Source organism: Aethalodelphis obliquidens, unplaced genomic scaffold, assembly GCF_003676395.1.
Source record: "Aethalodelphis obliquidens isolate GAN/ISIS:26980383/991018 unplaced genomic scaffold, ASM367639v1 scaffold46, whole genome shotgun sequence".
NCBI classification, from domain to species: Eukaryota; Metazoa; Chordata; class Mammalia; order Artiodactyla; family Delphinidae; genus Aethalodelphis; species Aethalodelphis obliquidens.
Genome location: NW_020837990.1, coordinates 8,958,926 through 8,980,949, shown reverse-complemented (window position 1 = coordinate 8,980,949; position 22,024 = coordinate 8,958,926). Strand labels below are relative to the sequence as shown.

General features: G+C 41.4%; 1 protein-coding gene across 2 annotated transcripts in view; it reads right to left on the bottom strand.

Annotated features, from left to right (window-relative positions):
- The window catches only part of CADM1 (cell adhesion molecule 1), a 335,046-nt gene that overhangs the window by 17,657 nt on the left and 295,365 nt on the right, over positions 1–22,024 (bottom strand). Inside the window, exons 8-9 of one of the 2 annotated variants that reach the window (XM_027082245.1) lie at positions 18,056–18,142; positions 6,777–6,809 (exon numbers count right to left, since the gene is read on the bottom strand). In XM_027082245.1, coding sequence (XP_026938046.1) covers positions 6,777–6,809; positions 18,056–18,142 — 120 coding nt within the window. The remainder of the gene's footprint in view (positions 1–6,776; positions 6,810–18,055; positions 18,143–22,024) is intronic. The other variant, XM_027082246.1, reaches the window with a different exon arrangement.

The window sequence follows — 22,024 nt, the reverse complement described above, 5'->3', positions numbered from 1 at the left end:
TCTCGGCTAGCTCTGCCTGGAAGGAAAAGAGGTGACGGGGAAAGCAGATAAACCATGGGGGGCTCAGTTAGGAGATGGCCTCCCTCTCCTCTTCCTGTATTTGCAGGTTGCTCCTTTAATGAAGTTAAAAACACCACAAAGTTGTGTCTGGTTTGTGCAGACCTCCAGGTCTTCTCATTGGCACAACAACTGGCTAATCCTTCTCTGATGAGATTTGTCACTTTTGAAGATACTTGTGGACCTATTAAACAGGAATGGGGGGCATGCCTTGTTTCTTTGTTCATCTTTCCCTTCCCTTATAGCCGAGCGCAAAAGGTAAGCTCAGTAAGTATTTGCTGAATTAATGATTTGGGAGTAATGCTTAGTGAACTACCAACTAAAACAAATGTTCTGGAAACAAGCAATGTCAAACTGACCGCACTATTCAGAAGCTCCCAAATCAACAGAAACACTTAATGTAGAAAGGGACAGTAAAAGGTTGGATTTTGTGAGTTGTTTTACAAAGAAGCCAAATGAATATTGAGAGCTAGGTTGGTGCTGTGAAAGAAAGCGTCATACCAGCTCTTGAAGAATTTCCATCATGACCCTTGCCAATATTCAATGGCACGTGCCAATTAAAAATGGGATGATTTGAAGTCCATGGATGTTCCCAAACTATGGATTTAGGCAACTATGGGAAAGCAATGAGTAATGCAATAAATTATAGAGGCAACTGAGTAGGGATGTTATCCACTGGTTCTGAAATCTGATTGGTTGAAAGTGTTCCTATTTCTAATTGGCTTTATTCATTGTATAAAGACCGATGAATACAATTATTTGAATAATTGTTATAAATGGGCAACATAAAGTTCTCCTCTGTAGTTAATTATGAATTTGCAGTTCTCAGGAGGCTAATCCCTCACTTCTACGTGGCCCAATGAATATCAAAGCATGCAACATACATGCTTGGCACCCACTGAACCATATTAAACGAGGATGTTTCAAGTAGGCAGTTTTACTGCTGAAGGCTTGTTTCCCTGGGGAGGGCATTAGAAAGCTAATTTAAAAAAAATAAAGACAAATATGTTTATGAAATATCATTGATATGCAAAGTTTCCCATTAAAAAGCGACAGACAGTTTATACACACCTCATTAAAGATGAAACTGTCATTTTTAATGGCATAAACTTTAAAATATACCAAATCCTCTGGAATCTACAGCTCAGATTATATCCAAAAGTGGGAAGCCATCTAGGTTAGTGGTTAAATTTGTTTTTGCACTACTATTGTATTTTATGAATCTATAGTGCTCCGCCATAGCTGGATAATTTCAAAATAAATATAATTAGGAAGAGTTTACTGAAGCACTGAGTGTACAAGCAAAATTTACCTCCTAAAATTACTTTGACTTAGGTAGTTTTCTTTCGTGATAAAAATTATACAGCTTTCATTTTTCTCAAAGAAAAAGATGCATTTTGTGAGGCAGAGAATAGTCTTCAAAAGGAAGCTCCACCATTTAACAATAAGTGGGAAATTACTTCTGGGTTTTTCTCTTGAACTTTTCATATCATCCACTCAAGCCCTTCCTGGTCACTTCAATTAAAATGTATTCAACACATTTCTTTAAACTTTGTTAAACAAATGAAAGTTTACTTTTGGTCCATATGGGATTTTCTTTTGAGCAATTAATGAAATCCTAAGGTGCAAACATGATAATTTAATACACGCACGAGAATCGTCTCTTCCGCAGACGTGATTTTTGCTCCTTCGTGATGCTATCAATCACGTGCTGCACGTGCCCTAAGCCTCCTCAGACAGTGCTTCTGCTGTTGGTATGGTTACTTCTTTCCAGCAGAAATCGCTGGCTTCTAAAAATGGTATGTATGGCGTAGCAATTTTGAACCAGGTTAAGGAAAACCTCAAAAATTAGAAACAGCTAGAAATCCTAGAGTTAGTTAAATTCAAGGTCAAGGTCAAGTAAAATCTAAATGCTTGGGGCTCAATTCATCAGGGTTTCCTTCTTTTTTTTTTTTTCCTTAAAATTTTAAAACAGAATGATCAAATAAAACCTCTAGGAAACAAAAAAACTTCCCACTGGCCCTAGTATCATTCCCATTATGAAAAAATAGGCGATGGTCTCTCTCTTACCTAAGCAGCATATGTCTGATCACTTGGCCATATTATGGAATCTGTTACTTCCATCACCAGCCATAAGAGTTCAGATGCCCCGGCAGTTTTAATCTAAATGCTCAGTCAGTCATCCTGTTCTTCCTGCTTTGTCAGCTTTTGTGGAGAGTTTTTCCCTTGGTCCCATTAGCAGAAATTTGGTTCACGCCGTTAAACAGTAGCACATTGTTTCCAAACTGCATATCAAGGCTGAAACACAATCTTCAGGTCCTGCAGCCATTCGTAAACCTCTTTAGCTTTGTTCTTGAGTAGAACATACAATGTCTGCAGAGTCCCTTGACTGAATGACAGCCTTCGAATGCCACTGTTGTGTACTCATACAGAGAGATGTGCAGAGGGGTGCATACACAGATGGTGGACATAGAGGTTGTAATAATGCGCACTGCTGGCTATTTTTCTTTAAAATGGGCTTCAGAATTTCCCCACAATTGAATAGAGAGATAAGAAATTTCATGGGCTTTTAGAATTCCATCACGGCTTGCACGACTTATGAAGTAAGTCAGGGAAAGGGAGATCCATGGGGTAGTTGCCTAAGGGCAGAGGTCTAGGGGATAAGCATGTATCTAGCACAGGCCAAACATTTTGAAACCAAAACTGAAAGTGAAAAATTATGTCAGAGGGGTTCCCAGTTTGAGTCTCACTACAATTGCATACTAAATTAAAAACTAGTTAATAACTCATTTGGGATTATAAATTCATGAGATCATCAGCTTCTAATGTACCAAGAGGTAGCAAGCAAAAGGACGGGTAGACTTGAAAATAATGAAATAGCGGTGGGGCAGAGTGGGGGGAGAGACAGAGAAAGAGAAAGACAGAGAGAGAGAGAAAGAGAGAGAGACAGAGAGAGAGAGAGACAGAGAGAGAGAACCCCAAACCCAGAGGAAGCCAGCTGACTACAGTGCAGCAAAAGCACAAGCACTATTCCAGACCATGGGCATGCTGTCACCCAAAACCTCACACGAGGGAGGTGGGTGGGGGAAGGGAGAGGGGACACACAGGGCAGAAAAAGAACAAGGCACAAGACACTTACAGAGAAGCGCCCCACATTGGAACAAACAAATAAAAACCATCACACGCACCCACACATCAATAATCATAGGAACGAGTACACCATCCGTGCTTAACGTCACTCATGCATTTCTGCCATAAATTTCAGACCATGTGGTACCAGGATTTGGCAGAGTGTTTTTTGCATTTCTCAACATGCACACATAACACAGGATTCTTCCTGTCCAGGCCTTAAGGATGAGCTCCAAAAACACAAATGCTCAAGATCTTTCTTCAAAGATCCCTTCCATCGCCCTAGTCTAGGAATCCCACTCTTACACTCACATTTATCTTTACTGTACTATCAATTATATCCTTAAAGACACATTGTGGCTGACTGTTGTTTGGTTTCTTTTTGGAGAAAATCCATTTGCTTTTGAATCATGCCCATGCACTTCTAACCTCCCAATACATGCTTATTCTAATCAGATATTGGTAAGAACAAAAGGTCAACATACATAAACAACTGATATACTTCATACATACTCTAGCAACACAAGCTTGAATAAAATATTTTAATGAGTCTTCAAAGGGAAAACATTTTGTAAAATTATTTTTTTTCCTTTTTAGAAAAGAAAAGAGAAGTATGGAAAGAAATCCAGTATGAAAACTTTTAAGACCAGTACAACTGGCTGACCCAGTACGTCTTGTCATTTAAGTTGCCAAGTTATCAAACCACAACATTTTTCTAGGCCCAGATCTCCAACATGAGCATCTCAGGATAATTCTCAAATGAATCTAAGTCACATGGTTGTTATATGGAAGAAGCTGGCTTTTACCCATAAGTCACTTGAATAAAGTCAGTTCTGTATCCTCATCTCCTTGGAAACGTGGTCCCCTGCTTTGTAACTCCAATCATATTCTATTGCCTTTTCTATCCTGACAACTGACCTGGAAGACTTTCTCCCCCTGTTAAGTAAAATTCTAGATATTACTTTGGCTTTCATTAAAGCTTTTTGCTGTGGGCTGGAGAGTATGCTGTTGAAAAGAGGGGTCAGATCCCTTTGGGAGGATGCTGTGAGGGTTTTAGACAAGTTGGAGCATGTATTTATAAATGCATTTTATAGGAATCAACCTGGATTATCACTTCTCTCTACCTGCTAAGGAATCATATATTATATATGATGATCATATATTTATACACACACACACACACACACACACACACACACACATATTATACTATTCTTACTTCCTTTCTTTCTCCCCTAATTTCTTGGCTGTAGGTATACTTCTCATTCACTGCTGGTCAATAGCATCCTACTGGGACATTGCTGGCTTGAACACTATCCCTGAACTAGTAAGACAGTGGCTGTTTCTCACAGTACACAGGCATCTCTGTTTCCTGTCACACGAATGCTAGAGTCCTATTCCAAGTGTCTCTTTATTATACTACAAAAAGAGATCACCTTCACTTTCTTTCTCCATAGAGAAATACATGTTCAAATACTAGTATCCTAAGATCAGGACTGGCTCCCTAAATTAATTTCTCATTTTTCAGCTCAGGGGACATATATTTTTTTCTGTTATTTTTTTTGTGTGTGGTACGTGGGCCTCTCACTGTCGTGGCCTCTCCCGTCGCGGAGCACAGGCTCCAGACGCGCAGGCCCAGCGGCCATGGCTCACGGGCCCAGCCGCTCTGCGGCATGTGGGATCCTCCCGGACCGGGGCACGAACCCACGTCCCCTGCATCGGCAGGCGAACTCTCAACCACTGTGCCACCAGGGAAGCCCAGGGGGACATATTTTTTACCTTGAATACCCCACCCAACTCCAAGACCTACAACTATTAGAGTCATATAACTACACAAATGTTACTGAAGGGACCTAGAAAACAGAAGCCTGGAGTCTTGAGATAAATGATTAGTATCTCTTCAAAGATCTCACAGAATTCAGGAATCTTATGATTACATTTGACCCTGGAGTTAATTATAGAAAGCTCAGAACTTAAAGCATCTTAAAAAGAATAGAACAAAAATCTCTTGAACTACATTAAAATAGCCTTAAAGCTCTGAGAATAATCGATAAAAGTCAGGAAGTGCTCAATTAATGATGAAACCTACAAATAACTGAGCTTAATGGAGTGCAGTGTCTGAGATGCAGTGAGCACCATGGGGCATTACCTTGGAAAGTGGAAGTTTTTTACCTAATTGATTTCTCATGATTGTTGGTGTATCTGGCCCTTTAACTAATTTTATGAACTTTTCCCTTTGTGCCAGTGACAGGGAGGGCAGGGGGAGGTGGGTTAGGGTAGGGAGGGATACTGCCCCATACCCAAGTTTGTTTTGCTTTCTCAGAATTTCTCATCAGAAGGTCCAAATATGGGGGGTGGTCAGCCAAGCATAAAGGCCTGACCTTCAAGGACGGCTCACACAGCATAGGTTTTGCTCAGAGATTTCTAACTGGTTAAGTCCTCAAATGCAGGTCTGTTTGAGAAGGTCAGTCGTGCTGGGAAGAGCTGTTTCTCTAAAAGTTGAATGAACACCATAGGGTTGGCTGATCACCTCTTGTCGTTTAACTGATAGATTTCAATCCTGCACAATGTGCAAAGCGACGTAAGTAGGCCCTTTACCAAATAATTCCCTTGAATTCAGTTATTAAAATTCAGCCCATTTTTAACTAACATATCTTTCTCCAAAGCACAATATTGCCAGGGTGAGATGTGAGCTAAGTAATACAGTAATATACAGATGAAACGTGATTCTCATTTTCTGATTGGAGACATATAGAAAAGTGAATGGACCTATTCCAACCTAGGAAGTCAGTGGATTAATTCGGAAAAGGATTTCCTGATGCCCCCTGCTGAGCTGTATTTACTCGGTTTTTATCAGCTTTTGGCTAACATCGTGAGGAGTTTTTTTTTTTTTAGTATTTTGCCTACAAGGACCCACACACAAATGATTTTTTTTTGAGTCCCAGTTAATGCTGTTGAAATGTACATATGGTGTCATTCTTGTTTGGAGCTGTTTCCCGCCAAATGGTAGCATAAACTTTTATGCACACGTGGAGATTAAGGGTGAACCTGCAAGAGGCCGTGGAGGTAAATATGATAATTAAAGAAGAACAATGTTCTTCCTCATCCCTACGTCATGAATTTAAACAGGAATCTTCCGCCCTGACCTGTCCTTCAGTCTCGACTACTAAGTGACATAAATGACGCCTCTTCAAAATGTACCTAAGATTCTAGCCTATGAACGAAGAAAGCAACTGGGCCTTTAATTCAGATGCTATGATTTTTAGGCAAATATTAGGTTTTTTTTTGGAGTCCCTTATATTTCAATGTCTGGCGGCATTATAGAATTAAGGGCTACGTGCAGCTAAAACTCCTGCAGCCCAGCCAGCCGACAGGGAGGCCTCATCTCAGATTGCAACCATTGAACACCGAACTCACAACAGAAATGACAAGACTCGACATCCTTTCAAGCCTCACAAATTAGAGTATATTTATGAGGTCAGTCTACTCGGAACACAGTTTCCCTTGAAGACTACATTTCTCTTTTTCCCAGGCTTGCCTTGCCGCTCAGCAGTGCTGAGAAGGTAGATAAACAGTAATGTGGTACCAACCGTGGACTGCTGGTTCTGTCGTCGCCGTGGTGTCTACAGACGGGAACAGAGGATTGGAGGAAGGGAAGAAACAGGAGGAACGGCATGCAAAAAAAGGGAAAATGGAAAAAAATGGAACAGATAATATATGAGCAAGCTTTCAAAGAACATCGCGTGACAAGCAATAATAAATGAAAAGCCAAAAGCATTTGAAGTGAGTTGCACTGTTTTAAGACATGCCTTCAGCTCAAAGCTGCGAGCCAGTGAGGAAAACAGTAGATTCTTTGGTTCTGGGGGTCTTGCCAGGATACATCTACTTGCTAGTCAATAGTCAGGGGAACATGCAAAGTGATGAGAAACACCAGTGCAAACTCAGTGACTGGTAGATGGCTCTGAACGCACCAAGGCTCAGGACTGTGACAGAAAAGCTCAGTCGGGAGGCTGGCTGAACAACAGATTCATACATTCAAACATTGCCTTTGTTTTAACCCAACCCACCCAGGCACTCAGGCTTTACGACTGCCAATCAGGCGTCGCTGAATCAATTGCACATTTAGGATCCTTTTATGGCTCATGCGCAGATGCCTGTAGATGAATATATGGGTTCAAGTTTTCCATCCAGTGTGTTATTTCAGCAGGGTTCAGCTGGAAAGTTCAATTAACTGGGAGGCCAGGGGAATGAACATGTTAAAGGCTTTCAAATTAGTTTCTACACACACACACACACACACACACACACACACGCACACGCACACGCACACACACACACACACATGCACTCATACTCACCACTCAGCCATCCTCCACTCTGCAGATCTTACTATGTTACAATCTAAGGGCAAGAAGTCTTGCATGGAAAACACCCAAGTCCACATAATTTGCCAAATGCCACTTCTCATCATGTGACATTCCAAAAATTAAAGCATCCAGCCGTCCCTTTGCTCACGATCCAGAACCACATTCACTGCTGTGAGCTGCCAGGAGTCCTGCCTTCAGGGTGAATCAGGAGATGGCACGTGAGGTTTTTTCACTGCCAGATGCACTTGTTACGGAAGAAACCGTGGTTTGTCTCTTCTTCTATTTCTAATGCCGTTCAAGTTTTCTCCTTCTACCAGGCTTCAAAACCAGGCCTGCTATACTGGCTCCTCTTCACAGGAAATTCCTCAGGGGGCTCCAGAAATTTTCTTTTTCTTTTTGGCTAGAGGGGAAGTGGGATAAATATCTAACAAAATGCACGGCAACATTCCTCTCCCAGAGTCGTTTTAATACCCCTCTTCTAGCCAACTTCATTCCAACGTCAACCCATCTGGCCGGGTTTTAATTTTCAGTTCTACCTTCTCAAGGTGTCTCCCTCCACGATGCCTTTCTGGCCAGAAAGGAGTGGAGACACTCACACATGAGCCGGTCATGTCGAGCTGTAGTGGGATCCTGGGTTGACACTGCAAGTAGTTACCTGTCCTTTTTTATCATGCAGCTATTTAGCTGGTAATTATTTTCATGAGTTCTGGAGACACCAAAAGACGCCTTTGGACTTGACATAGGCAATGTTTAAATGCACCAGAATGCCAAATGTAACATTTTTTTTTTTTGGTCCAACGAGCCTGGTGCTTCTGATTTATAAATATGACACATGAATTCACACCAGTGTTCCCCTTCAATTCCCCTTTCCTCAGAACCCTAGACCATCAAAAAATCAGAGCCCTTCTAAGGAGCCAGAATTAACCAGAAGTCCGAGAGGCCACTACAGCTTAATAGAACTTATGGCTGAGTTTCTGAAGAACAGATGAAGGAAAGAAAAACATAAAATAAACCACACCAGAACGCAATACTTACTTACAAGTCTGTATGCATAAAAAAGCAGTTAAAAAACAATACCGAAAATTGTTCAGATGAAACATCTCTACATCAGATGCTCATGACACGTCTGACACGTCTCCTTACTTGAAACATTCAAGTCAAGTGTTAGTTTGAGGTGCTTTCAATTGCAGGGGCAAAATCAAATGCACATTTGTACAGAAACACTTATATGAAAGTTAATATATTTTATGGCTAGACACTGGCTTCTTTCCAAAATTAATTTTAAAAAAAGCAATAAACATTTTGGCTCGTTAGTTTTGTAGCAGCACTTCTAATATGCTTTATTTTCACCAGGTAAATCATTAGTATAAAATGAAAGAAAGGGGTTGGAGTAAAATCTATGGGTCCTCAAAAATAATGTCTTAGCATTAACCGACGACTCCCCAATTTACTGTCTGCCTACATCACAACATCACGTCAGCTTTATGACGAAATCAAACTAAGGGAAGCTGGGTGTACACTTCCCTGTGGGTACCAGAGAACAAATGAAGGGAAGTTCACAGGGCAGCCTGCCTCCCCATTCTGGGAATGGGAAATCCATCAATTGCGCCCAACAGGGAAGAGCAAGGGATGTTGAGAAGGAAAACACACAGTTCTAAAACAGTGAAAAGCAAACACATGTTCAAGTCAAACAACACAGTTACTGCAGCTGGGAATGGCAAAACCAGGGATCAGCAATGGAGTGGCAGAGGGCAGCAGACACACAGGCTTGGCTACAAAGTTGAGACCGAGATTGAGGGTGAATGGGGGAGTCGCTGATTCCATTTCTCTAAGAGCATCTGGTGAGGTATCTGAACAGAGGCTATTTCAAGTAAAGAATGAAAAAAAAAAAATCTTTAGAAGTGACTTTGTGCTCCCCGCAGGAGAGCACTGTGACAGAATCTAATTCTCCTTCATAATTGCATTACGACGTCATGCAGAAACCACAGACACCCTGGCTCTGAAGTGAGTGCGGCTCTGTGAAGTAGGATTTATTAAGGTATCTTAATCAGGAGACTGGAGAGATGTGCTAGCCCACCCCTGTGAATCAACTTGTGGGGTCACTATATTGTTTGATAACATTCTAAGTGTACAGGCAAAATGCAAACAGTAACTTTCCAACAGAAGATAACGTAGGCTCTAATTAACTTGAAAAATGAGAGTGCCTAATTGCCCTAACAGAGGCTGTTTCAAACTTCATTCTGCGGCTGCCTTTAAAAAATAATCTTTGCGCTAGGCCTAGGAGAAAAATAGGTCACAGAAAGTTGAGCTGGACTTACAGTGGTGTAGGGTTATGAAATTAAAAAAGCCTCTTTGAGCTACTGTCTCTTTTAATTTTAATTACAATGAGGGAGAACTTTATTGTACATCTATTTTTATATGGTCAAGAAAAAGCAATCCCACGTTCCTGCAAACCCAGTAAGTGTGTATGGTCTTAATAGTCACTCTCTAGCTGTTTTATGAGTATAATTAAACAAGGTATCCAAGGGCAGGGCCTGCACTGCTATTTGAAAGATGAACATTTCACTGAATATCGACTTTCAGTCTCCCAGCCATACAAACAGTTTATGGGACCCTACCTTGAATACATTAAACATCACCTATATTTCACAGTGGCAGTATCAGATATTTTCAAAATCAAAAGGCTCAGACAATGTGTCAGATTAGAGACACCATCCATTTAACCAAGTAGCAAAAAAAACCCCAAACCAAAAACAACAACAACAAAAAAACCGCATGCGAGGCAGCTGGGCAACGTTTAGCTGAAACAGTCATGTGTAAGCTCCACTGTGGCACATTCTAATCCTTTCATATGGATTCTCTCCAACTTAGAATTGTTCATTGAGTGTGACAGACTGGGGGTTTAAAACTAATCCATAAATTAGTCCGTGGTCTCAAACACAACGGGTGTCATAAATGAAAATGAAAATCCAGGAACGAAATTAAATTCACAACCTTAAATACTTTTTCTTCTCCAACTGCTCTATGGTACTCCTGCTTTATAATGCCCAGATTCACTGCAAGGCTGCATTTGGGGGGAAGGGGGGACGGTATGAGTAGGCTGTACGTTAAAAAATGCATAGGGTAATAACCCAGTCTGCTCAAAAGCAGAGCTTAATTGTAAAGAATTTAAATTCTGCCATTTTGATTGTCATAAGCGTAAATGAAAGCATACTAAGCAGTCCAGACATATTTTAATACACTCTCTCTCAGTTTATTTTCTTAACTAAAGTCAATAAGGAGCCAATGGGTTTTCTTAATTGAATTCCCCTTCAGTTTGTGTTATGGAGCTGCCTTAAAGCTAGACGCTAGGGTAGGCAAGGACCTCCCCTGACGGTTTTATTCTCACGATGGTGCTGTGCTGGCCAATATATATTAAGTATAGTTCCCTCTTTTTTCTTTCTTCTTGACATATTTGAAATCTATTGAAAGCAAACATACCTGCTGGAAAATTAAACTTTGAAATTTATTTTCTACTGGTTTCCTGGTTAATTTTCTTTCCATCTATGTTCAGCTTTAATTAAACTCCCATTGCTCAGGGATGGGAGAAATGGATAGGAACGGAACTGAAGCTAAAAGGCCCGAATAGGAGACCCCTAAGAAAGCTTTCTTCTGTCTTCCTGTCATCTCCCCTTTGAGTGAAGAGATTGTGTGCCACGGAACAGCAGGAAGGGGAGTAGGTGGTTGTTTTTTTTTTCTTTCTTTTTGGTTAATTTCCAGTTTTGTTAAAAGCTTCTTCAGAATTGTTCACAAGTGCTACTGTACCCCTGAGATCGTCTCATTTGCAAACCAGATGTTCTCAAAATAATAATAATAATAATAACCACCAGTACCGTGGTTTCATTTAACAAGGAAAACAATTCCTATCCTATGTTGTGTCCCTGCTGGGCGGGAGGAGGGACAGAGAGGGGTGAGGCACCGGTGAGGGGAGGAAAAGAGAGGGATGCAGGGGGGTGATGGTGGGGAGAGGGCAGCAGCTCTAGAAGTAGTAGTTTATATTCATCTCCTGGAGGGCTGGGTCCTTCCTGCCAAGTCCTTTATTTCCCACCACTGAGATAGCTCCAACTTTCTAATCCTAAGAAACCTGTATTTATGAGATTATTCTTTTGCACTGTTGTGCATGAATCTTTAGTATGAAAACATGTCAATTCCCTCTCTCTTGGATTATTTTTCAACAAGGAACATAAGAGCATGGAAATGATGATAGAGGCATTAGGAAAAAAAAAATCTCACTGACTTCCCATCTCTCATTCCTTTTTGAAAAAAATGCAGAATCAGGTGACCTTCATCACTAATTTCTTCCATTCCCTCATAAGTCAATATGGGTCAAAAACTGGTTGGCTATGATGCTATTTGTCATAAGTGTATCATCATCAAAAAAATAAAAATGTACACACTGAAGACAGTATGGAAAAACATGGTCCACGCACCTCTGGGGCAAACACTTGGAAAGGGAGCAAAAACAGGTGGCTCATGAGTGTCTACTAGTGCCCTAATAATATTCTTGTCACCAGGCATACTGGTATGTATATCACTAACATTCGATAAGTATTCAATAAATGATGAATGAAAAACAGCCTTGATGGAGTAGATGCCAACTCTAGAAAAAAGGCAATTTAGTAAACATTCTAGGATGAGAGATGTGCATTTCCTAGCAACGATGGCTTAATCTATATCCCAAATATAAATACACACAACAGACACAAACACTGACGATGGATGCTTGAAGTAAAGTTAGGCCTTCAGGCTTAATTTCCAAAATGCCATCCTTTCTTATCCACATTCTACCCGTTCTTTGGTGGCACAGACCAAATTCTACGTCTCCTGTGACAGTCTCTTCAATCTTCTGAATCAGCCCTAAGTGCACAGTATCTCCTGCTTAAGGAGGTCCAATGGGTATAACCTATTTCCTCAGCTATATTTTAAGGGGTCCCAAGAATTTTCTGTCTCCGTGGGCACTAGCACAGTGCTGTACATATTATGGGTCCTTGATACGCGTTGAATGAATGCCTAAAAGCATTACCCCTTATGTCATGCAGATATCAATAGCACAGAGTAGGAATCATGACGCTAAGACCCTGGAGAACAGACAGCTCTATGTGGAGCAAAGCTCTCTATTGTAACATAGCTGGTCATGCTACAGAGTCAGTCTTAAGACAGGTGTACTTCTTTCTTTTGTATTTAGGAAACTGAAAACATGTGCTTGGTTGTTGAGTGTCCCCAGTTTCCCCTTCTGGCATCCGCCGGAAGGATAAGGGCTGTTCTCACCTTCTTTATTTATGTGACCTGACCCACGTGACACACACAAAAAAGCTTATGATAGGAGGCTATGAATGCCAAAATAATAATGTGAGCCTGGGGGTGGGACTCACTTTCTCCAAGGTATATTGGGTACTGAGTGATTAGATACCAATAAGAAAAATCTTACTGTTTTCTTTTCCAAGAAACACAAAACATTTAATTGGATATGGACTTTCAAAAAGAGAAAAACTCATTTATAAATGACCTACTTCATTCTTATGAAAGGATTCTTAAATGTGTTTCAGAATTCGGCCCTGTAGCTATTCATTTCTTATTCTAAGGTGATTTTAATTTTTTAATTTATGACAGTCACATGTATAAATGTGACCTACGGGTTGAGCTCCTCCTGGCCTGAATTTTATATTTAAGCTGCTAAGGGTGTTTAAAACTGAGTGCTGAGTGTTTTCTATGGTACTTCTCATCAAGTACGTAACTCAGGGCAAAACCAGGCAGAAATAAAACAATATCCACATTAACTAGGGAGGGAAACACAGAATATTTTCCTAACATGATTGATCCAACTGGCAGACCGGGGCAAAAGCTATCACCAAACACAAAGACAGGTATTTTTATGTACATCTAATATACAAAGTCAACTAATTTCAAAGAAAGTTCAAAACAAAACAAACAACGCCCTCCCCCCTCCCCACCCTCCCATGACAGTAGACTTTTCTTTGATTCTGGGTTTTGAAAGGAATTTGCATGGAGGCCTCTTACCCCGGGTAATGGTTGGCTGTCTCTGTATTTTCACAGAGGATGCCGGGGATGGATTTAAAGTGCAATTTAAATTAGGCATTTTGCTCTCCTATAATATAGCGTATATCTTCATGAGTGAAACCACATGGACAACTTGATATTAAAAAAAAAAAAAGGGAGTGGGGGTCTGCCAGTAGCAATAGTCAAAACAGAAATACATGGTCAGAAGATTAACGTACATGAAAGAGAACAGAGACACCAAAGAATCTTATGGGAAATCACAGGAGGCTCTGCGCGGCTCCCATCCCAATTTTATCCCTCAGATGGTTTCTTATTTGGAAAGCGATTCTAATGACATTAGTGGCTGAACAGTTATAAAACCATAACAATGTTGATATGGCAAATTGATATCAAATGCTCCTTTCAGTACTCTAGAGCCTGCAAAAATCTTCTGCAGGTGAATCTACCTTTAGATGTGGCCTTCACAGGTAAGTCAGGAGAGCTTCCCCACGCAGGACGGATGGGAGGCAGAGGCGCCCTGCTCCTCCCACCCACCTGTGATTCTGGGTGGGCAGCATCGGGTCAGATTGGGCTTACAATTCCTCTTTTTCAAGGGCCTCCAGGATGAAGATTTAACATATTTTGAGGGAGTCAGGGGACTGGGAACTCACGAAGGCCTGCCTCCCTAACAGGGAGAACAATTCAATTATTCTGGTTATGAAAGACAAAAGATAACACTGGAACACTTCCTTTCAGAGACATCAGAAATCAACTATGACCTTTCGAGTTTAAAAACATTTTTCGATTGCATTTAAAAACAATTTGTACGTTCTTCTTATAATGAAACGCTGACCTAGGGAATGGGTTTCAGTCACTGCATTTGCCTGGGAGAAAAGAAATAGATGCCCGTGGGCTTCCTCTTCCTCTTAGTTTTTTTTTAAGCTGAGGCTTTATGTTAGTATCACTAGATTTAGCTGTTGAAGCTTTTAAGGCTAATGGTGGCTGTAATGTACCAAACAGTACAAGAGAGAAGGAGAGTGGAGATTAATTTAGCCCTCCATTTGTCAGGATTCAGTCTGGAAGATTTCTTAGGAACCAATCTAAATCTAGGGGATAGCCTGGACCTTTAAAATGGGACACGGAATCATTCAGCTCCATAAACTTTAATCTGTTTGAAGAAAGGACCAAATGTTAAATTCCACAAGTATACTTTCTGGGCAAGATAAATATATATAAGACTGCTTGTTAAGACACAGCAAGCCTGTAAGATCACATCCATTAAGGCAGTGGATTCTACAATGTTGTTTTAGTGGCAATTTTAGTGTAACGACTCTTGGGTGTGCCAGTGAGAATCAGGGCATTCATCACCACAAATGCATTTTGTGTGTAGAGCAGGTTCAGCTGCTAACATCAAGAGGCCAAAGTGCACCTATGAGATCATCTTATATTACCTTGAGCAAAGAGGCCAGGAGGAGAGGAAGAGGAGAAGACAAGTCCCTATAAAGGTACCTGTGATGTGGACAGAAATATAGCATTGTTTGTTTTTAAAATTTCCTCTTAAATGGAGTCTCTGTGGTTGTAACTGTGATAACAGTGAGTTGTAGCTGTTTGAAGACGTGAGATTAGCTTTAGTCTGGAGTGAAGGTTTAGGAGCTGTGAACTGAAGCGCCTCTGCTGAGTCTCTGAGATTGATGATGAGGGGGGAGGAGTTCAGGGAGTGTTAAGAAAGGTCTTTTTTAAAAAAGCCTAAGCTAGTGAGAGGCCAGCCACAAATGAAAAGTGCTGTTTCATATCAAATCCAAAAATGGGCAGAAGACCTAAATAGGCATTTCTCCAAAGAAGATATACAGATTGCCAACAAACACATGAAAGGATGCTCAACATCACTAATCATTAGAGAAATGCAAATCAAAACTACAATGAGATATCATCTCACACCGGTCAGAATGGCCATCATCAAAAAATCTACAAACAATAAATGCTGGAGAGGGTGTGGAGAAAAGGGAACCCTCTTGCACTGTTGGTGGGACTGTAAATTGATACAGCCACTGTGGAGAACAGTATGGAGGTTCCTTAAAAAACTACAAATAGAATTACCATATGATCCAGCAATCCCACTACTGGGCATATACCCTGAGAAAACCATAATTCAAAAAGAGTCACTGTACCAAAATGTTCATTGCAGCTCTGTTTACAATAGCCCGGAGATGGAAACAACCTAAGTGTCCATCATTGGATGAATGGATACAGAAGATGTGGCACATATATATAATGGAATATTACTCAGCCATAAAAAGAAATGAAATTGAGCTATTCGTAATGAGGTGGATAGACCTAGAGTCTGTCATACAGAGTGAAGTAAGTCAGAGAGAGAGAGACAAATACCGTATGCTAACACATATATATGGAATTTAAGGAAAAAAAAAAATGTCATGAAGAACCTAGGGGTAAGACAGGAAGAAAGACACAGACCTACTAGAGAATGGACTTGAGGATATGGGGAGGGGGAAGGGTGAGCTGTGACAAAGCGAGAGAGAGGCATGGACATATATACACTACCAAACGTAAGGTAGATAGCTAGTGGGAAGCAGCCGCATAGCACAGGGAGATCAGCTCTGTGCTTTGTGACCGCCTGGAGGGGTGGGATAGGGAGGGTGGGAGGGAGGGAGACGTAAGAGGGAAGAGATATGGGAACATATGTATATATATAACTGATTCATTTTGTTGTAAAGCAGAAACTAACACACCATTGTAAAGCAATTATACTCCAATAAAGATGTTAAAAAAAAAAGAGAGAAATGTGGTATTTATGCCGAATGAATGAAGGCCTTGACCGCCTTAAAATGTAAACCTGACTAGCTACCTAGACGGAACCTTCTACAAGGAGAGGTAATCAAGGCTGGCTCACACCAGCCTTCTTCTTTGCAGAAGACAACTTCTGCAAAGACAAAACAGATCACAGAAGGGCTTTCTTAATGGGTTCACACATGCAGAGCAGTGGCGAAAGGGGTGGTGTAATTTACACTGACATCCAAAGGGCCGTTCATAGGAAACTATGAAAACCTGGTAACAGCAGCTCAAGCTTAATTGGTTTACTACCCGGATAAGAGGTAAGAAATCATGAAAGGTAAACACCTGGTTCGCAGCAAGGAAAGTTGTTAGCATGGTTGCTCTGGAGATCAGTCAGGGAGGAGCATCTTTGTTGCGCTTATTAAGGATGCAGAAAGTGGGAGGAATCTCTGGGCACTGCTAACAAACTGAGTTTACTTAAGAAGCAGAAGAAACTAACAAAAAGCTAAAAGGGAAATACACACAGACAAGAATTTAGGAAGCAGCCTGGATGGAGCCGAGTTTAGGGTGAGACACAAAAACCAACTGATGGATTTTCAGAAGCTTTTCAATTAAGTGCAGGCACTGATGTTTTCGCAAACATCATTCAGAACCATGCTCTCTAGTGGCTTATTTAAAAGTTCTTTGTTCCACTCTAATGGTTAGAAAGGTGAAGAAAACTGAAATTAGACAATCTATTGTTATATTTCATAAACTGATGAGGCCTCCTCTTTCACTGAACACTTAGAATTTTCATCATGTCTATCACACCAACTCCCATGGAAACTGAAAATGTCTCCGGAAAGTCAATGTAAAGGATGGCCTTACCTAAGGAAATCTTGCACGTCTACTCGACGTGGTGCGGCCATAACCTTTCCCACCCTGGTCGGCAGAGAAAACAACAAGTCTCCCGGACAAGCGACATCAAGCACTGAGAGCCGCTGGGGACCAACCAGGAAGGGGCTGGAGGACATAACCTCCTCCCTCAGTGACGGTCCGAAAAAGGAGACCGCGAAACTCACTTTGAATAGGAGTTTCAGACAGTCCAAAGAGCTAAACCACAGAGTGACAACCGCAGTGGCTCCTCCAGTGTTTAACAGAGGGCAGGAAGGGGTACTCGAGTGCCCAGAGTGGAACAGACGGTGACTCCCCAGGTGACACACGGTCAGTGGGTACTCTCTGGGGCAGGAAGGATGATGCATGTAGGAACGTGGCCCACGTGGACATGTTAAAGGGTGTGTATTTTCCTTCATGTGGATTAAGATGAAATTAAGGCAAGAAGAAGATCCAAAGCCGGGATACTTACCATTTCGTCAACCGTGGCTCAGCACAAGCTATCCGCGTGTTCTCTAAGAGCCAGGCTGCCATTTCCCCCCTAGCATTTTTCTTTGCATGGTGATGCTTAAAAAAGAATTCTGCAAAATATCTGATCTACTGTTAAATGCTTGGATGTTAAAGTCTTTTCTGAGGTCCTTAAGAGTCGACTTGAGAACACAGTATCTAATGTCTTTCAAGTTCCCAAATAAAGGAATAATTCTATTCCAAGGAGTTAAAGGGGCCTTTTAGGCTTCTTGTTATACATACCAGAAAGACAGTGTACATTCAGGACATCTGCAATGGCAATGAAGGTACCATACCTGCGATGATGGTAAGGATGGTGGTGGTGGTGGTGGTGGTGGTGGTGGTGGTGGTTGTTGTGAGAGGAGGGATAGTTGTGGGGGGATCTGGATAAAGAAAAAAAGGAGAATCAAACCCACAATGCTGAGCACAGCAGTGATCAGTAACGACACAACAAAGGCGTGAAGACGCTGACATGTTGTTTGATGACTTCTCCCTTTAAAAATCAAAGACTCCCCCCGCCGCCCCAGCCCCGCAAAAATTTATGTCTTATAATCATATCCCAAGGCCTTATTCGGAAGAGCTAAGAAAAGAAGAAAAGAGATTTGGGGGCTTCCCTGGTGGCGCAGTGGTTAAGAATCCGCCTGCCAATGCAGGAGACACAGGTTCGAGCCCCCGGTCCGGAAAGATCCCACATGCCGTGGAGCAACTAAGCCCGTGTGCCCCAACTACTGAGCTTGCGCTCTAGAGCCCACAAGCCACAACTACTGAGCCCACGCGCTGCAACTACTGAGCCCGCACACCTACAGCCCGTGCTCTGCAACGAGAAGCCACCGCGATGAGAAGCCCGCGCACCACGACGAAGAGTAGTCCCCGCTCGCCGCAGCTAGAGAAAAGCCCACGCATAGCAATGAAGACCCAACGTAGCCATAAATAAATAAAACAAATTTAAAAAATTTAAAAAAAAAGAAAAGAGATTTGTATCAATGAAGTGAACTAGGGATGAGGAGATAAGAAGTAGAGAAGGGAGGAAAAATCAAAACATATGACACGCCCCCCCACCCCCATCCGATTTCAAAGGGTGAGGTTAGACCAACTCAGCCCCTGAGAGGGTCCGACGGTTGTCATTTCATTTTATGCTTTCACCGGTGGGAGAAAGGAGGAGATGGCGCTGATCTATCTAAAGGGCTCCTATCGGCCAAGGGAAAGTGTGCGCCTGCCTCTTGGTCTCTGACTGTTAACTTCATTATTCTCCATCAATACATCCCAGCAGGAAGTAAAACTACTTCTATACTTGTAATAAATACACAGAAGAGAGAATGTCACCACTAAATATCAAGTTCCAGGCATGTGAGATTTTACTGAGATTTTATTTTCTAAAAGTCAATAAATTTTACAACTTATAAATATTAATCAGTTCATTGCCTTTGCTCAAGCCTGACCTACGTGGGCGACAATGATAAAACTGAAGAACGTTTCCATCTTGTAAACAAGAGAATTAAATATAAACAAGGCTTAACCCTCCAAGACAGGAATCCGATAGGGAATCCTCTGTCAGGTGTCTGATATACTGTATATTCTTCTATCATCTCCAAAATTATTTGGGGGAAAAGAGAAGGCAAATATGAAACAGAAAAAAAAAATCTCAGCCCAACTGATCAAACTGAATGTGTTAAATTGTCAGCAAGACTTTGACCTAAGCAATCATTCTGCTATAATAGAGCGTAAGACGATTTGAAGGCTTTTGATTTTAAATTTTATCTAACGCCCGTCAACTTTTTCTCTGTGACACATCTGGTGTCCTTTTATCTCCAAGTGAGCTCTCAGACTGTCGAATTAATACATCCAAACCTTAATTATATACCGTGTCTTTGTTGGGTTTGGCGGAACTTCCTGGAAGTTTACGAAAACATTATCTTGGCGTTTGGTTATGAGGTCTGCTTAAAAGATTCCTACCGTTGATCAATAATCAGTTTTAATTTTCCTCACAAACTTCTCTCACACGTACACAGATGTACGAATTTGACAGGGAAGAATCAAGAGCAAACCTGTCTGTTTTAGGGGAGACTCTGTTCATTGAAGTTGGGGATGCCAGCAGTTTATAAACGACTATTGAAAGCAGCCTCACACATGAGTGCAAAAAAAGAATCCATTAAAAAAAAAAATCTCATTCTCTTCCAAGAAGTATAAATGATTCATAATTTCAAACTACCTTGTTAGAAGAAGAACGGACAATACACGTTCAGTCTTGCTTTTTGGAGTACTTTCTTATGGAGGCCACAGGTGGGGAACCATTTTGTGACCTGGGAGACCACTGGATGCACCTACATCCTGTGGCAGGTGCAGGTACAGGTGCAGGTAGGGACGCAGGTGACTGGGGGGCACCAGTCCCTGAAGACAACCTGCTCTCTCCATGCCCCAATTCAGCTGTACCCAGAGATGTGCCTTCTCTGTTCTGATTCAATGACAATATTTATCACTGAAAAGGAACATCTGTAGCTGGTATGCTACAATGCTATTTCTGTCTCTATTTCAAAAAGTATTGGCACAAAATGTGCGATGTCCACGATACAATCAAAGTGCACCTGAAGGTGATTTGAAATTACCATTACCAACAGGAGTGGAACAGAGACTGACTAACGAGGGCAGAGACTTCAGAAAAAAGGTCACTAGTTCCTTTCATTTTGTGAAAATCACACACTTCCAATTATTTTCATCACTACTGGGGTAACTTGTCCTTCACATGTGGCTCAAGTGACCTAAATGAATTAGATTCCGTTACCAGGTGTAATGCCTAGATCATTTCTAGCGATAAGAGCAACGTGAGGTCACTATTTAAGAAAATACAGAGTTGGAGCTAATAAGCTATGTTTGACACATAGACGCTAGAAGAACAAAACCAACTGGGGCTCAGGCGCTAACCAGATAGATTCGCCAAGTATAGAAGTTACCTCTAGAGAATTAAACATTTTAAAAGCATGTTAACTCTGAGTTCATAAAGAACTTTGAAAGCTACTGTAGTAGGACAATAAATTGGCTTTGAAAAGAAAACCTACTCACCATCTTCTCAAACTGCTAGAATATTTTATTACTAGACAAGCAACACCTCAGGTGAGTGTTCTAGCCTGTCATCCCAAGCATTACTGCTAGTACAGGTTATGGGAGAGAGGTAGCATATTGTGCATCTAGCAAATTCCTAGACCAGGCGAAGTGCACCATCTTGGGTTGGGGAGATAGGTGGAGGTAGATGTGCTTGCCTACATGGGCAGGTCTCTGTTTCCTGGCTTTCAAATAATGCATTCTGGCCCAGCGAGTTCATTCCCAAACGACAATCTTGCATTGGAGGGAACTGTTCTACCGGGAAGCAGAGAGAGTAAGAGAAACTACAAAGAAAGACACACATTTCACTGTAGACTTTAGAGTCAAAGTTATCGTGGCTCTGAAACATATTTAGTAACCATATGAACTTGGGCAACTTATGTGACCTTTCTAAGCTTCCTTTTATCATCTGTAAAATGGGATGGCGCTTACCTCGTCATGTTATCATGGAGATCAGAGGTGATCGTGCATGTAAAACTGTCACCCTAGCGCATGGAACGAAGTGCGCAAGCCCTCAATAAATGCTAGCCAGAGCTAGGATCCAAAATTATTCAAATCTATCTGTCAAATCCACAAAACGCTTCTCATCTTAAGATGTCGGAACAGTGGGTACAATAAGTCAAAATTGTTTTTCCAGATAACTGAGTCTTCTGAATCAAGGAAGCACATAATAGACTGGTGGAAATTTGTCTCTGCTTTTCATAATCTGCCGTTTTAAAAAAGAGCTGAATGAGAGTCGTCTGTAAACCTGGATAACAGCAAGGCTGGGGCCTTGCATGAGGCTTAAACCCTGATGTTGAGCATGGGAGGGATGTAGAAGCAAAAGGGGGATGGCTGGAAACGGGGCACTCGGCACCTCCTTGCACCTACACGGAGAGCCATTCCCTTCACTCTGATCTCCTTAACTACCGGGGAGAATGAATGCTATTATGTGTAGACCACAGACAACATGGGTAGTGTGCAAAGAAATCACACCTCAGAAGTCTATACATAAAGTGATTAGATGTGAGCCTTTAACTTTGCATTATGCTAAGGAAAACAAAACTCAGGTACAGGCTAAGGATTATATTTTAATATCCATGTAGATATGAGGTAAAGCATGCTTCTATTTCATCAAAGAGACTGCTACTCCTATTTTCTTCGTAAGGAAAGTGGCCAGGTTCTAAGAC